This window comes from Mustela erminea, chromosome 6 (assembly GCF_009829155.1).
Source record: "Mustela erminea isolate mMusErm1 chromosome 6, mMusErm1.Pri, whole genome shotgun sequence".
In the NCBI taxonomy this organism is placed as follows: Eukaryota; Metazoa; Chordata; class Mammalia; order Carnivora; family Mustelidae; genus Mustela; species Mustela erminea.
In genome coordinates, this window is record NC_045619.1 from 79460708 (window position 1) to 79479781 (window position 19074).

Below are 19074 nucleotides of genomic sequence, written 5' to 3' on the forward strand. Positions count from 1 at the left end.
TCTCAACATAGCAGGGAGTCAGCTTCTCTCCTTGTCTACCTCTCCCCTTCTTGTGCATGCTACTCTCTCTCTTTCTCTCTCTCTCAATCTCTCAATAAATAAATAAATAAATCTTTTAAAAAAATTTGCTGAGAATGTTAAAAATTTTAGATTTCACATCCTTGATTTTAGAAGAGATATCTGAAGAGACAATATTTAAGACTTCAGAGTTGATCAAGATAAGGACAGTCCTAAGAAGATAATTGAATAAAAGATGTGGGTCAGAGAGTCACATTCTGGGAAGCAGACCAATCATCTGACAGACCAATATGAGTGAGGTGGGAAAGGGGAAGAATGGACAGAGATAGAGCTAACCAGCTTCAAAGAGCAAATGATAACTTAAGACTTCCCTGCTGAGTTACCTTTAAAAATATAGCCAAGAGAGGAAACATTTCTGAAATGGCAACTTGAGGACCTCTATGGTCTCACTCTCCAGCAAAACAACCATAACTGGTAAAAATTATAAAATATAACAACTATTTAAGGTCTCTGAAAAAATATCCCAAGGTTATACAACAAATGGAAAACATTAATTCACAAAAATCTGTATCTAGGTAAAAAGAGTGTCTGTGGCATTTGAGCCATGACCTGTCCTCTCCTCCTACCTCAGTAAGATGACAGTTTTACTCTTGATGGGAACACAAGATTCTATTTCCCTAGCTCCCTACTAGGGTTAGGTTTTCTCTTGGGAGGGAAAAACCCCCAGCAATTCTCATCTCACCCAGGTTACAGAAGCTCTATTACAAGCAAGAATGGCTGGGGCTCTGCCACTCAGTCCCTACTCATAGAACAGAAGACCTGCCTCAGGCATGGTAAGCTAAGAACGCAAGACTCAAATCATCCCCGTTCAAAATCACTGCTAAGGCAGAGGTTCTATGCAGAGAAGGGCAAGCCAAGAAGACCAGGGCCTACTGCTATGACTCAACATCCTGCTTAAAAAGTGGTAATGTTACTCTGAGAATTTGGCCCTATCCCTAGATCCACAGAATTGGTGCAATGTTTCTTCCTTAGAAGAGAGTCAAGATGTAAGGACAAATATACCATAGCCTTTTCTAAGAGATATGAGCTTATTTGAGAAAGAACATGGGAAAATTTCAAGCCTATAGATGTTATTGAAAATGAGATTTTAATGGTGTGCAGCTAAGAGGAAAGTGGTGACAACTCAATGAGAGCAAAAAACAAAATGGTAGATAAAACTGAATTTAACAGAGAGATTCAAGGAAAGAGACAGCTAAGAATGGCTCCTTTTGAGGTCTTACCTGACCTCAAAGAACCTGCAATACCACCCTGGCCAAAAGGCTCAAATTTAGTTGAATCAGACCATGGAGTAATTTACTCCTCCATGATGTTATTGAAAGAATAGAACAACCATCCAACAATTAGGTGAAACTAAGAGCTGAACATGGTATCAGTAGATTCAGACCAACTTAAAAACTTAATGGGGAGTTGGGAAAGAGACAGAGATTCCAGCTAAAAACACCATCATTCCAGGAGGATCAGAGTGACTGTGTACATATCCAAGGCTGTGCCCTCCAAGGAGTGATATCAAAGACTACACAGGGAAAACAGATGTCACTGAAATAGTCCAGCCAAGGAACTAAGCAAATAAATAAGCAACCAAGAAACAAGACTTTGGTGGGAGGAGCTGAGATTTAGTGTCCATAGCTACTAAAATACATGATCTAAAATTCCCAGTTTTCAACAAAAAACTGAGATACGCAAAGAAACTGGAAAGGATGACTCAGATTTAGGGGGAAAAGGCATTAGAAACTGCCTGTGAGAGGTTTCAGATGTCTGGCTGAGCAGATAAAGACTTCAAAGCAGCTATTATAAATATGTTCAAAGAACTAAAGAAAACCATCTTTTAAAGAAAGGTATGATAATAATGTCTCATCAAATAGAAAACGTCAATTTAGAGATAGCAGTTACATTTAGAAAAAGAAGAAAAGGACAATTTCAGAGTTGAAATGTACAATAACCAAAAAGACAAACGTCAGTAGAGGGGCTCAAACAGTAGATTGGAGCAGGCAGAAGAAAGAATTGAACAGATATCAATAATGAAGATGCAATCTGAAGAACAGAAAGAAAAAAGAAGAAAAATGAACGGAGCCTCAGATAAATAGAGAATTTAGGTGCAGCCACTAAACGCACCAATGTATGCATAATGGGAATACCAGAAGGAAAGGAGAAAGGAGTAAAGGATATGTTTAAATAAATAATACCTGAAAAATTTCCAAATTTGGTGAAATACATTAATCTACACTTCTAAGAAACTCAATAGATTTTAAGTTTGGCAGATACACAGAGATCCACATCCAAATATATGATACTAAAGATAATGAAAGTCAAAGACAAAGAAAATCTGTACGTATCAAGAGATAAATGACATAAGAACCCCAATAAGATAAATAGCTAACTTCCATGTTTTTATCTAAAATACAGAAGACAACGGGGTGATATATTTAAAGTACTGAAAAATGAAAACTATAAGTTGAGAATTTTATAACAAGCAAATCGATTTTTCAAGATGAAGGCATTTCCAAATAAACAAAACAGAGAAGATTTGTTTATTAATGGTCCCGTTTTACAAGATACGTTAAAGGAAGCTCTTCAAGCTGAAATCAAGTAATACCAATGGGTCAACCAGGAAATTAAAGAAAGATTGAAAAAAATCATGGAAACAAATGAAAATGAAAACATAACTTTTCAAAATCTTTGGGACACAGCAAAGGTGGTCCTGAGAGGAATGTACATAACAATACAAGCCTTTTTCATGAAATCAAGTAATACTAGACATTAATACAAAATTACCAAATAGTATTTATAAAGGTAATTTTGTAGATAATTATAAAAGATGCTGTAGTTGCACATTTCTTTTCCTTTCTTTCCATAACTTATTTTAAAACAATTGTATAAGCCAATAAGTAAATGATTATATTAATGAACTGTAATGTTTATAAATGTAATGTATTTGATAATAATGACAAAAATGGAAGGCAGATGGAAGCAAAGCTGTTTGGGAGTAAAGAAAGGACACCAGCTAATAACTCAAAACCACAGGAAGAAAAGAACCCTAGAAATGTTAACTGTAAAAGTTCACATAAAAACCTATAAATACATAATTTCTCATTATTTCTCTCATATTTTCTAAAAACCATAAAATTATTATAAAAATGTATTGTGGGTTTGCTACATATGTAGATTGTATAACAAACATAACACCACAAAAGGAACAGGAAATAGAGCACATAAAGGAGAAAAGTTTCTATATTTAACTAGAATTAGGTAGTATAAATCTGAAACCAATTCTGATAAGTTAAGATGTATGTTGTAGGGACGCCTGGGTGGCTCAGTTGGTTAAGCCGCTGCCTTCGGCTCAGGTCACGATCCCAGCGTCCTGGAATCGAGTCCCGCATCGGGCTCCTTGCTCCGCAGGGAGCCTGCTTCTCCCTCTGACTCTGCCTTCCACTCTGTCTGCCTGTGCTCGCTCTCGCTCGCTCTCTCTCTGACAAATAAATAAATAAAATCTTAAAAAAAAAAAAAAAGATGTATGTTGTAAACTCTCTAGCAGCAATTAAGAAAGCAATTAATGAAAATGCTTTCTTAATTTAGTTAAATTGAAAAAATTATTAAGGAAATTAAAATGCTATATTCAAAAACATTCAGTTGATAAGAAAAGAAAGCAGTAAAGAAGAAATGGAGGATCAAAAACAACAGGATACAGAAAACAAAGTAAAATGGCAAATATAAATCAAGACATATCAATATCATTAAACAACCCATCAAAGGCAGAGATCCAATGAAGTGCCCTCTATAGGAGATACTCTTAAGATCCAAAGATGTAAATAGGCTAAAAGTAAATGGGATAAAATCATATATCATGAATTATCTGTAAGCTGAGTGACCATTCTAATGTCAGATAAATTAGACTTCTAAAACAAAAAATGCTACTTCAGATAAAGAAGTACATTTTATAATGATAAAAGTATTGATATGTCATGAAATTATGACAACTATAATCATAATCATATATAAAAATTCCAAAGTAGTTAAATAAAACCCAAAGAAAGATTAAAGTGAGAAATAGACAATTCAATAATAATTGCAATGTTTCAGTGAATAGAACAGCTAGGCAGAAGATCAACAAGGAATGGAAAAGCTGAGCAATACTTCAAAACAATTGGGCCTGACAAACATCTATAGAATATTTCATCAACAACAGAATACACATTCTTTCCAAGCAATATTGAACATTTTCCAGAATAGCCATATGCTATGCCATAAGACAAGACTCAATGCATTTAAGAGTATGTATATAGAAAACAAAGTTGTATTTTTCAATCGCAATGGAAAGAACTCAGTGACAGAAGGAAATCTGGGAAATTCATAAATATGTAGGAATCAAACACTACACTGTCAAAGAACCAGTAAGTCAAAGAAGACCTCCCGGGTGATAATGGAAAATACTTTATGATGAATGAAAATGAACACACCACACACCAAAACTCAGAGGATGCAGCAAAATAAACACATAAAAGGAAATTTAAATCAGGAAATGCTTATATTAAAAGAGAAAAAAGACATATCAATAACCTGACCTTCCACCTTAAAACATTGGAAAAAGAGCAAATTAAATCTAAAGCAAGTAGAAATAAAGAAATGATAAAGAATAGTCTGAAAATTGATTAAACAAATAAAAAATAGAGAAAATCAACAAAATCAAGAGTTGGTCTCTTTGTTCCTACGTATAACCCAGTGAAGCTAAACAGGAGGAATGAGAACATTTGAATAGACCAATTACTGGCAATAAAATGGAATCAATTAAAAACAAAAAACAAAAAACAAAAAACCTCCCCCATAACAAAAGACCAGGACCAGGTAGCTTCACAGGTAAATTCTACCAATATTTTTAAGAGTTAAATCCTACCAAATACTGAAAGAGTTAATACCAATTCTTCTCAAACTGTTCCAAAAAAAAAAAAAGGAAGGAAAGCTTCTAAGCTCATTCTATGAGGCCAGTATCACCCTGATACCAAAAACCAAATGGACACCAAATACACACACACACACACACACACACACACACACACACACAGAGAGAGAGAGAGAACAAAAGATCAATATCTCTGACAAACACAGATGCAAAAATCCTCAACAAAACACTAGCAAACTGAATCCAACAATATGTTAAATAAAAATCATTCACCACAATCAAGTGGGATTTGTTCCCAGGATGCCATGGTGGCTCAATGTTCATAAAATAATCAATGTGATACATCAACAAGAGAAAGGATAAAAACCATATGATTATTTTAATAGATGCAGAAAAAGCATTTGACAAAGTACAACATCCACTCATGATTAAAAAAAAAAACCCTCTGCAAATTAAGTCTAGAGGGAATATACTTCAACATAATAAAGACCTTATGTGAAAAATCCACAGCCAACATTATACTTAACAATGAAAATAGAGCTTTTCCCTTAAGACCAGGAATACGACAAGGATGTCCATTCTCACCACTTTTACTCAACATAGTACTGGAAGTCCTAGCCACAGCAATCAGACAACAAAAAAAAATAAAGACATCCAAATTGGTAAGGAAGAAGCAAAACTCTCATTATTTGCAGATGACATGAGACTATAGAAAAGCCTAAATACCCTCCCAAAATATGCTAGAACTGGTAAATGAGTTCAGTAAAGTCATAGGATACAAAATCAATGTACAGAAACTGTTGCATTCCCATATACTAACAATGAAGCAGCAAAGGTGAAATTAAGAAAACAATTCCAATTATGAGTATACCAAAAAAAACAATAGAATATCTAGGAATGAACTTAAGCAAAGAGGTAAAAGACCTAAATCCTGGAAACTATAAACATTGAAGACAATACACACTCAAGGGCTGGGAAAAGAAATATTGTTAAAATGTCTATACTACCCAAAGCAATCTACAGACCTAATACAATCCCTATCAAAATACCAACAGTATTTTTCACAGAACTGGAACAAACAATCTTAAAATTTGTATGAAACCACAAGAAATTTTGAATAGCCAAAGCAATCTTGAGAAAGAGAAACAGAACTGGAGGTATCACAATTCTAAACTTTAAGTTATATCATAAAGCTGTAGTAGTCATAACAGTATGATACTGACGCAAAAAATACTTACATCACTAGAACAAAACAGAAAACCTAATTCATTCAGAAATGAACCAAAGATTATATGTTCAATTAATCTTTGACAGAGGAGGAATGGATATTCAATGGGAAAAAAGACAGTCTCTTCAACAAACGGTATTGGGGAAACAGGACAGCTACATGCAAAAGAGTGAAGCTGAACCACTTTCTTGCATCATACACAAAAATAAACTAAAAATGGATTAATTACCTAAATGTGAGACCTGAAACCATAAAAATCCTTGAAGAGAGCCTAGACAGTAGTTTCTCTGACACTGGCCATAGCAACATTTTTCTAGATATGTCTCCTAAGCCAAGAGGGAAAAAAAAAAAGCAAAAATAATCTATTGGGAGTATATCAAGATAAAAAGATTCTGCACAGCATAGGAAATAGGAAATAGTCAAGAAAACTAAAAGGCAACCTACTGAATTGGAGAAGGTAATTGCAAATGATGTATCTGTTAAAGGGTTAGTATCCAAATCTTAAAAAAAAAAAAAAAAAAAAAAAAAAAAAAGAACTTATATAGGGGCACCTGGGTGGCTCAGACAGTTAAGTGTCTGCCTTTGGCTCAGGTCATGACGCCAGGGTACTGGGATTGAGTTCTGCATCTGGCTTCCTGCTCAGTGGGGAGTCTGCTTCTCTCTCTCCTCTGCCCCTCCCCTCTGCTCTTCTCTTTCTCAATTTCAAATAAATAAATTCTTAAAAAAAAAAAAGAGAGAGAGAGAACATATAACACAACACCAAAAACTCCAAATAATCCAACTACAAAATGGGCAGAAGACATGAACAGACATTTCTCCGAAGAAGAGGTATAGATGGCCAACAGATACATGAAAAGATGCTAATCGTCACTCATCATCAGGGAAATGCAAATCAAAACCATAATGACATATCACCTCATACCTGTCAGAATAGCTAAGATCAACAACAAAAGAAGAAACAGGTGCTGGTGAGGACATGGAGAGAAAGGAACCCTTGTGCACTGTTGGTGAAAAGTCAATCTGGTTCAACCATTATGGAAAACAATATGGAGTTTCCTCAAAAATTTTAAAAAAGAACCACCATATGATCCAGTAATCACATTAGTGGGTTTTTATCCCTAAAATACTAAAAAATTAATTCAAAGGGATACATGCATCCCTATGTTTTTTGTAGAATTATTTACGATAGCTAAATTACAGAAGCAGCCGAAATGTTCATCAAGAGATGAATGGATAGCTGGAGAGAGAGAAGATGGTGGAGGAGTAGCAGACTGAGATGACATCAGGTCTCAGGAGTTCAGCTAGACAGTTATCAAACCATTCAGAACACCTACAAACCCAACAGGAGATCGAAGAGAAGAGCAGCAATTCTAGAAACATAAAATCAACCACTTTCTGAAAGGTAGGAGATGTGGAGAAGTGCATCCAAAGCGATGGGAAGATAGACCATGGGGGGCCGGGGGTCAGCTCCCAGCAAGTGGTAGAGCAATGAAGCACAACATTCGAACTTTTTAAAAGTCTGCTCCACTGAGGGACATTGCTCCAGAGGCTAAGTGGGGTGGAGCTCTCGCAGAGACAGTGTGTTCTCAGGCCCCATGGGGTCACAGAAGGATTGGGGGTGTCTGAGTGTAGCAAAGCTCACAGGCATCAGGATGGAGACCCCAGCTACAGAGATGGAGTGGAGGAGTGAGCTCTCAGCTCAAGGTTACCTAAAACCATGATCTGAGGCACATTTAGACCACTGCTCTTCGAGCAAAGACCCCACAAGTGGCAGATCTGGGGAGACTCACCTTCCTTCTCTGGAGGCAGGAATCTGCTGGGTTTGGAGACTCCAAATGCGGCTGTGCACCAGAGACAGAAATGCTCGGTCACAGGCCAGGAGAGCTCAGAGCATGGCTGGAGGCCAGGAAGACAGGAGTGACTGACGGCTTTTCTCCAAAGGTGCACTGAGGCATGCCACACCCTGAGGTCTGGGCTCCTCCTGGGCTGGAGATTGGGAGACTGACATTATCATTCCCATCCTCCAGAGCTCTAGGGAAAGCATTCAGGGAACAAAAGCTCCCCAGAGAGAACCTGAGCAGATTACTTAACCCTGCCCCAAGCAAGGGCAGGGTGCAATTCTGTGGGCAAAGACATTTGAGAATCACTACAACAGGCCCCTCCCCCAGAAGATCAGCAAGAAATCCAGCCAAGACTAAGCTCACTGATCAAGGAGAACAGTGGAATTCCAGAGGAGGGGAAAGCAAAGCATAAAATTCATGGCTTCTTCCCCATGATTCTTTAGTCTTGCAAAGTTAATTAATTTTTTTGATTTTATTTTTTCTTATTTTAATTTTTCTTAACTTTTCCTCTTTCTTCTTTTAACATTTTAACATTTTTTAACTGGTTTAACTTGACAATACCTTTCTAAGAAAAATGTTTTTAAACCTTCATTATTATAGTCATATTTATGACTATTATAGTCATATTATATTACAGTCATATTTATTATAGTCATATTTTTATTTTATTTATTATATTTTCATTATACTCATATTTTATGACTTCATTGTATCTAATTTTATTTTTTGTATACATACAGGCTTTTTCTTCTAGAAAAATTTGAGATACAATTACTTCTAATAGATCAAAATATAACCTAAATCTAGGATAGGGCTCTGTTCTAGTCTCCAGCTGAGCAAATTCTCTCTACTTCCTTTTTCCTTCTTTTTCCAACCAACTTATATAATCAATTGCTTTTTTAGTATTTTTTTATTTTCATCTTTACAGTCATATTCCATCCCTTCATCATGTTTAACCCTTATTTTTGTATATATATATAAGTTTTTCTTTCTTTAAAATTTCAGAAGCTATTTTCTTCTAAGAGACCAAAACAACCAAAATCAAGTGGGTGCCTCTGTTCTATCCACCAGTATTATATATATATATATATATTTTTTTTTTTAAGTTAAAAAATTTTTTTTTAAACTTCTTTTTACCCCCTTTCTTCTCCTCCTGATTTGGGTTTTTTTCTGATTTGGTTAGCGTACATTTTTCTGGGGTCTTTGCCACCCTTTTAGTATTTTATTCTCTTGTTCATATATTCTTATCTGGATAAAATGAAAAGGTGGAAAAACTCGCCACATACACACAAAAAAAACCCCAAGAAGCAATACCAAAGGCTAGGGACATGATCAGTATGGACAGTGGTAATATGTCAGATCTAGAGTTCAGAATGATGATTCTCAAGGTGCTATCTAGGCTCGAAAAAGACATGAAAGATATTAGAGAAACCCTGTTTGGAGAAATAAAAGCCCTTTCTGGAGAAATAAAATAACTAAAATATAACCAATCTGAAATAAAAAACCTATTAATGAGATACAATAAAAAATGGAGGCTCTTACTGCTAGGATAAATGAAGGAGAAGAGAGAATTAGTGATATAGAAGACCAAATGATGGAGAATAAAAAAGCTAAGCTAAAAAGAGACAAGCAACTACTGGACCACGAGGGGAAAATTCGAGAGATAAGTGATATCATAAGACGAAACAACATTAGAATAATTGGGATTCCAGAAGAAGAGAGAGGGGGGCAGAAGGTATATTGGAGCGAATTATTGTAGAGAATTTTCCTAATATGGCAAATAGAATAAGCATCAAAATCCAGGAGGCACAGAGAACTCCCCTCAAAATCAGTAAGAGTAGGTCCATACCCAGTAACCTAATAATAAAACTTACCAGTCTTAGTGACAAAGAGAAAATCCTGAAAGCAGCATGGGACAAGTCAACAAGACAACAGTAAAAATATTAGATTGACAGCAGACTTATCCACAGAGACCTGGCAGGCCAGAAAGAACTGGCATGATATATTCAGAGCATTAAATAAGAATAATATGCAACCAAGAGTACTATATCCAGCTAGGCTGTCACTGAAAATAGAAGGAGAAATAAAAAGTTTCCAGGACAAACAAAAACTAAAAGAATTTGCAAACACCAAACCAGTCTTACAGGATATGTTGAAAGGGATCCTCTAAGCAAAGAAAAAGCCTAAAAGTAGTAGACCAGAAAGGAACAGAGACAATATACTGTAAGAGTCACCTTACAGGCAATATAATGGCACTAAATTAATATCTCTCAATTGTTACCCTGAATGTAAATGGGCTAAATGCCCCAATCAAAAGACACAAGGTATCAGAATGAATAAAAATACAAAACCTATCAATATACTGTCTATAAGTAACTCATTTTAGACCCACCTCCAGATTTAAAGTGGCAGGGTGGAAAATAATTTACTATGCTAATGGACATCAAAAGAAAGCTGGGGTGGCAATCCTCATATCAGATAAATTAGATTTTAAGCCAAAAAATATAATAAGAGATGAGGAAGGCACTATATCATACTCAAAGGGGCCGTCCAACAAGAAGATCTAACAATTTTAAATATCTATGCCCCAACATAGCAACAGCCAACTATATAAACCAATTAATAACAAAATCAAAGAAGCACATTGACAATAATACAACAATAGTAGGGGACTTTAACACCCCTCTCACTGAAATGGGCAGATCATCCAAGCAAAACATCAACAAGGAAATAAAGGCCTTAAATGACACACTGGACCAGATGGACATCACAAATATTTTCAGAACATTCCATCCCAAAGCAACAGAATGTACATTCTTCTCTAGTGCACATGGAACATGCTCCAGAATAGATCACATCCTGGGTCATAAATCAGGTCGCAACCAGTATCAAAAGATTGGGATCATTCCCTGCATATTTTCAGACTACAATGCTCTGAAGCTAAAACTCAATCACATTATTCTAATGTTGTTTCATCTTATGGTATCACTTATCTCTCGAATTTTCCCCCCGTGGTCCAGTAGTTGCTTGTCTCTTTTTAGCTTAGCTTTTTTATTCTCCATCATTTGGTCTTCTATATCACTAATTCTCTCTTCTCCTTCATTTATCCTAGCAGTAAGAGCCTCCATTTTTTATTGTATCTAATTAATAGGTTTTTTATTTCAGATTGGTTATATTTTAGTTATTTTATTTCTCCAGAAAGGGCTTTTATTTCTCCAATCTTTCTTTTGGGAAAGAACCCAAATACATGGAAGCTAAATAGCATCCTTCTAAAGAAAGAATGGGCCAACCAGGAAATTAAAGAAAAATTGAAAAAATTCATGGAAACAAATGATAATGAAAACACAACAGTTCAAATTCTGTGGGACACAGCAAAGGCAGTCCTAAAGAAAGATCTCAAATATACAACCTAACCCTACACCTAAAGCAGCTGGAGAAAGAACAGCAAAGAAAGCCTAAACCCAGCAGGAGAAGAGAAATCATAAAGATCAGAGCAGAAATCAATGAAATAGAAACCAAAAGAACAGCAGAACAAATCAACGAAACTAGGAGCTGGCTCTTTGAAAGAATTAATAAGATTGCTAAACCACTGGCTGGATTCATCAAAAAGAAAATAGAAAGGACCCAAATAAATAAAATCATGAATGAAAGAGGAGAGTCACAACCAACATCAAAGAAATACAAACAATTATAAGAACATAGTATGAGCAACTATACGGCAGCAAATTCGACAATCTGAAAGAAATGGATGCATTCCTAGAGACGTATAAACTACCACAACTGAACCAGGAAGAGATAGAAAACCTGAACAGACTCATAACCAGTAAGGAGATTGAAGCAGTCATCAAAAATCTCCCAATAAACAAGAACCCAGGGCCAGATGTCTTCCCAGGGGAATTCTACCAAACATTTAAAGAAGAATTAATTCCTATTCTCCTGAAACTGTTCCAAAAAATAGAAATGGAAGGAGGACTCCCAAACTCATTTTATGAGGCCAGCATTACCTTGATCCCAAAACCAGACAAAGACCCCATCAAATAGAAGAATTACAGGGGCACCTGGGTGGCTTAGTGGGTTAAGGCCTCTCCCTTCAGCTCAAGTCATGATTCCAGGGTCCTGGGATCGAGCCCTACTTGGCCTCTCTGCTCATGGGGAGGCTGCTTCCTCCTCTCTCTCTGCCTGCCTCTCTGCCTACCTGTGATCTGTATCTGTTGAATGGATGAATAGAATCTTAAGAAGAAGAAGAAGAAGAAGAAGAAGAAGAAGAAGAAGAAGAAGAAGAAGAAGAAGAAGAAGAAGAAGAATTATTATTATTATTATTACAGACCAATATTCTTGATGAACACAGATGCAAAATTTCTCACCAAAATACTAGCCAATAGGATCCAACAGTACATTAAAAGGATGATTCACCACAACCAAGTGGGATTTATTCCTGGGCTGCAAGGTTGGTTCAACATCCACAAATCAATCAAGGTGATACAATATGTTAATAAAAGAAAGAAAAAGAACCATGTGATACTCTCAATACATGCTGAAAAAGCATTTGACAAAGTACAGGATCCTTTCTTGATCAAAACTCTTCACAGTGGAGGGATAGAGGGTACACACCTTAATATCATCAAAGCCATCTATGAAAAACCCACAATGAATATCATTCTCAAAGGGGAAAATCTGATATCTTTTCCCCTAAAGTCAAGAACACTGCAGAGATGTGCACTATCACCACTGATATTCAACATAGTACTAGAAGCCCTAGCCTCAGCAATCAGACAACAAAAAGAAATAAAAGGCATCCAAATTGGCAAAGAAGTTATCAACTCTCACTCCTTGCAGGTGATATGATACTTTATGTGGAAAACCCCAAAGACTCCACTCCAAATCTGCTAGAACTTGTACAGGAATTCAGTAAAGTGTCAGGTTATAAAATTAAGGCCCAGAAATCAGTTGCATTTCAATATAACAACAGCAAGACAGAAGAAAGAGAAATTAAGGAGTCCATCCCATTTACAATTGCACCCAAAACCATAAGATACCTAGGAATAAACCTAACCAAAGAGACAAATCATCTGTACTCAGAAAACTATAAAGTACTCATGAAAGAAATGGAGGAAGACACAAAGAAATGGGAAATGTTCTATGCTCGTGGATTGGAAGAATAAATATTGTGAAAATGTCTATGCTACCTAAAGCAATCTACACATTTAATGCAATCCCTATCAATATACCATCAATTTTTTTCAAAGAAATGGAACAAGTAATTTTAAAATTTATATGGAACCAGAAGAAACCTCAAATAGCCAGAGCAATGTTGAAAAAGAAAATCAAAGTTGGTGGCTTCCCAATTCCAGACTTCAAGCTCTATTACAAAGCTGTCATCATCAAGACAGTATGGTACTGGCACAAAAACAGACACATAGATCAATGGAACAGAACAGAGAGCCCAGAAATGCACCCTCAACACTATGGTCAACTAATCTTTGACAAAGCAGGAAAGAATGTCCAATGGAAAAAAGACAGTCTCTTGAACAAATGGTGTTGGGAAGATTGGACAACCACAGGCAGAAAAATGAAACTGGACCATTTCCTTATACCTCACACAAAAACAGACTCCAAATGGATGAAAGACCTCAATGTGAGAAAGGAATACATCCAAATCCTTGAGGAGAACACAGGCAGCAACCTCTTTGACCTCAGCCGCAGCAACTTCTTCCTAGGAACATCGCCAAAGGCAAGGGAAACAAGGGCAACAATGAACTATTGGGACTTCATCAAGATCAAAAGCTTTTGCACAGCAAAGGAAACAGTCAACAAAACCAAAAGACAACTGACAGAATGGGAGAGGATGTTTGCAAATGACATATCAGATAAAGGGCTAGTATCCAAAATCTATAATGAACTTATCAAACTCAACACCCAAACAAACGATCAACACCCAAACAAATGATCCAATCCAGAAATGGGCAGATGACACGAACAGACATTTCTGCAAAGAAGACATCCAGATGGCTAACAGACACATGAGAAAGTGCTCCACATCACTTGGCATCAGGGAAATACAAATCAAAACCACAATGAGATACCACTTCATGCCAATCAGAATGGCTAACGTTAACAAGTCAGGAAATGAGAGATGCTGGCGAAGATGCAGAGAAAGAGTAACCCTCCTACACTGTTGGTGGGAAAGCAAGCTGGTGCAGTCACTATAAAAAACAGCATGGAGGTTCCTCAAAAAGTTGAAAATAGAACTGCCCTATGACCCAGCAATCGCATTACTGGGTATTTACCCTAAAGATACAAATGTAGTGATCCGAAGGGGCGTGTGCACCCAAATGTTTATAGCAGTAATGTCTACAATAGTCAAACTATGGAAAGAACCTCGATGTCCATCAGCAGATGTATGGATAAAGAAGATGAGATATATATATACACACACATATATATATATGTATATATATATATATCTCATGTGTGTGTGTATACACATACACTTACATATATATACGTGTATATATATATACAATCATTTGATTGATTGTATATATATTTGACAATATATATTTGACAAGATTTCATTTTTTTGATGGCTGCATAGTATTCCATTGTGTGTATATATGTGTGTGTGTGTATACACTCACACACACACAATGGAATATTATTCATTATATTATTCATTATTATTCATTATTATTCATTTCTTTTGATGGCTGCATAATATTCCATTGTGTGTATATATGTGTGTGTGTATATACACTCACACACACAATGGAATATTATGCAGCCATCAAAAGAAATGAAATCTTGCCATTTGCAAAGACATGAATGGAACTAGAGGGTATTATGCTGAGTGAAATAAGTCAAACAGAGAAAGACAACTATCATATGATCTCCCTGATATGAGGAAGTGGAGATGCAATGGGGAGGTGTTGGTGGGTAGGAAAAGAATAAATGAAACAAGATGGGATCGGGCGGGAGATAAACCATAAGAGACTTTTAATCCCACAAAGCAAACTGAGGGTTGCCAGGGGGAGGGGGATATGCAGAGGGTGGTGGGGTTATGGACATCAGGGAGGAAATGTGTTATGATGAATGGTGTGAAGTGTATAAGCATGATGATTTACAGACCTGTACCCCTGGGGCTAACAATGAGACAAATGGATAAAGAGGAAGTTGTGTACATAAACATATAACACCATGGAATATTATGCAACCATAAAAAGAATAATCTCTTGTCATTTACAACAACATGGATAGATCCAGAGAGTATAATGCTGAGTGAAATAAGTCAGAAAGAGATTAATATGGTTTTATGCATATGTGAAATTTAAGAAACAAAGGAAAAAAGAAACAAACAGAAAAAGAGGCTTTTAACTATAGAGAACAAACTGATGGTTACCAGAGGGGAGTTCGGTGGGGACAATGGGTGAAACAGGTGATGGGAATTAAGAAAACATTTCTCATCATGAGCACTGGGTAATGTATAGAATTGTTGAATCACTATATTGTACACCTGAAAAATAATACTGTAAGTTAACTATACTGGAATTAAAATGTGATAAAAAGAAAAAGAATTAATTCTTCACAAACTCTTCCAAGAAAGTAAAAGAGGAGGGAATACTTCCCAATTCACTTTATAAGGCTGGCATTTCCCTGATATCAAAACTGGAATATGGACCTCACAAGAAAATGATTAGGGCGGTTGTCTTTTATGAAAATAGATGAGAAATTCCCAACAAATCAAGTCAAATCTAGCAACATATAAAAAGAATGATACTACCTGGCCAAATGGGATTTCTCCTAGGAATGCAAGGTTGTTTCAACATACAGTAGTCAACCAGTGTGATACACCGTATCACTACAGTAATGGACAAGAGCCTCAGGATCACCTCAGCACATGCAGAAACATTTAAAAAACCAACACCCTTTCATGATAAAACCACTTAAATTAGGCCTAGAAGGGCACTTCCTTAACTTGACTAAGGCATCTATAACGTTCACAGCTAACACGCTTAATGATGGACTGAATGCTTTCCCCCTAAAACCAGGAATAAAACAAGTGTATCTACTCTCATCACTTTTTTATTTTCTCTCATCACTTTAACATGGCTCTAGAAGTTTTAGACAGGGTAATGAGGCAAGATAAAGAAATAAACAGCATCCATATTGCCAAGGAGGAAGTAAAACTATGTTTATTTGTAGATGACATCACAGTGTATATAGAAAGTCCCAAAGAATCCCGTAAAAAACTACTATAACTAATAAATGAGTTAAAAGTGTTGCAGGATACAAGACCAATTTATAAAAACTACAGGCAAAAATTAGTGATTTATTTGGGTTCCACATCTGGGGGATCTTTTACTGGACAACTCTCTCTTGTCAGAAACCTTCTTTATCTTGAGCTGGAATCTGTTACTCTATTAATGCCTCCTGGAATAACACACTGACCTCATTCCTCTTTCATGGAGCTCTTTAAATAGTTAAAGATAGTTACCATAACTTCACATTCTTTTCCTAGTTACCTTCATTTTCCTTGTGTGACATGATTTAAATGCTCTTCCCCCCCCCCCCCCCGGTTTTTGCCTCCTATTCCTATATAGATTAAAAACTTACCCTTTTCAAACAGAAATTTAAAATCTTTTGGTGTTAATATTATGTTTAGATACTTTATGATCATATGGGGTGGTTTAGAAATTACTCCATAATCTACATGAGTCATATTGAACTCATGATGGTTGAATAAAACACCGAGGTCTTTTTCATATAACATCACCAGTTTCTATTTGCATTTCTGGACCTAAAATTTATAAATTCATTCCAGTTAATTTTTTTCTTATTCATTTGAGCCCATAGTTCTAATGCATTTGGTCTCCTTTAAGTATCTTTGTATAGTATAGAAAATGCCCTCTCTTTTCGACATAAGCATAACTTCTCTGTCACATGATGAAAATAGTGAACGGGAAATCCCAAGAGAGGGCTCTGGCAAACCATCAGCTACTTCTCTTGAGAATATCAATATTATAATTATTACCTCTTACACATGATGTTTCAATTAGTGATGAATCTTCCTAACCATGCTATATTAATCTAGCTTACATGTCTCCATCTTATAATGCTGATGTTCACATAGACTTTATAAAATCTCTTGATGAGAGTAAATTTCTCCTAGAAAGCACACTCTATACTGGAAATCACAGAGATGGCCTAAAGGCTGTGTGCAGAGAATTCTGAAAATAAAATAAAGCAAGAGCAAAGTCATGGAAACACACTATTTCACAAATAACAGTTATTCTGACACTGGTATGGACTCAGACAGCTGATATAACCAATGCTAACAGCAGTGTATGGAGGCCACATGCTTGTGATCCATTCCTTCACTTTGTTATGTACAACCATTTGTTTCCAGGGACCAGCTGGAAAGATTAAAAATGAAAATGCATGGTGGAAGGAAAAATAGGCTCTGAACAATTTGCAATCTGTGTTACTGCACTTTTCAAACAATCCTAAAATTGGCAGAGATGTTTTTCCCCCCAAAATTTATCTATGATCTTTGACATAAAATTCCATATAGGAAATTTACATTTTTCTATTTACTTATGCCTTTTGCAATATTCTGGTCAAGAAAATTCGGAGAAACAGCATCCATTTTTTTTCCACAGTGAGAGAAAAATAAACAAATATGAAATACCTGTGGGCATCTGGCAGCACTATAGCAATCTCCAGCTGTGGCAAATGGCACTGCTTTTCCAAATATTGTTTGGGCAAAAAGAAGATCTGTGACTAAAAAAAATAAATGAAACTTTTTAGCACTGAAGAGTTGCATATTTTCCAATCTTCACAGCAAAACATACAGTCTTCATATTATATTCTTAAATATATTTATATAGTTAATTCTAATTTTTAAGTGAGTATGCTATGCAATTACAGTACACATCAGGTTTTTGATAAATAATTTTTAATACAAAAATGTTTATCTCAAAAGTTGCCCTATAAATTGCAGGTACATGTATAAATTAATCGAGGTTTTAAGAAAATAAATACGTTGTTATATTTTACATTATAGGGAATATCTAAAAGTGGGGTCAGGAGCAAATTATAGAAGGAAAAACATTGAAGGTTAATATATCATGACAAAGCCACACATGAGTGCTTATAGACCATATATGTGATGTGTATATATGAATTCATTTAGGCAACTCAAAAACAAAAGCATCCAACTAAAATATTTGCTATTTTGATTTCTAATATTACTGCATTATATTGCTATTTTCTTTTGAACCTTACTTTTGCCAACATCATTAGCAAAATTTCCCGATTAGCAATAATGCTGGAGATTCTATATGAAGTATCAAAAATAGAGACATGGGCTCAAATACAGGTTGGAAGGAACCCTAAAAGTCAACTGGTCCATTCACTTATTCATGCTTGAATCAAATAATATTCTAACCAACAATCTTCTAGTCAGGGGCTCTCACCTCCGCTAATGTTGTTTCAAATCACTTCACCTTTCAACAAGACTGAAAGATCACTGCATGTCACCATGATGACACCAGTTCCCTACGGGTAATCGTCAAAGGTAGCATTCCTAGAAATATCATATCACCAAGGACACCTTTTCAAGACTAGGAGGCTTTCAGTTATGTGCCAGAGTGGCCTTGTACCAAATCCCGAGAACCAGCTGGGTGTGTCTCTTTCAACATCATGTACAAAAAGCTCGTGTTTGTAGCCTGAAGTTGGCATGGTGAGGATATATATAACCAAGGACATTGATAAATGCTATAAGTCAGACTTTGTTTCCTGGTTGTTAAATGCTGGTTGTTAAACAAGTATCCACACATCACTGCTTCCACTGGAATTTATGGATTAGGCTAAGGCAGAGCAGACACAAATTTCAAGTCAAGCATCCTTTGCTACTATCTCCCCCATCATTACCTGGATACCCCACAGATAGCTCTAACTCAACACCCCCAAACTAAATGCATTATCTTTTTCTCCAAACTTATTTCCTCTGCTGTATTTCCATCTCACTGAACTAT

General features: G+C 35.9%; 1 protein-coding gene across 1 annotated transcript in view; it reads right to left on the bottom strand.

Annotated features, from left to right (window-relative positions):
* ADAMTS20 (ADAM metallopeptidase with thrombospondin type 1 motif 20) overlaps positions 1–19074 on the bottom strand; it is a 190771-nt gene that overhangs the window by 15843 nt on the left and 155854 nt on the right. Inside the window, exon 37 of the mRNA XM_032347934.1 lies at positions 17727–17818. Coding sequence (XP_032203825.1) covers positions 17727–17818 — 92 coding nt within the window. The remainder of the gene's footprint in view (positions 1–17726; positions 17819–19074) is intronic.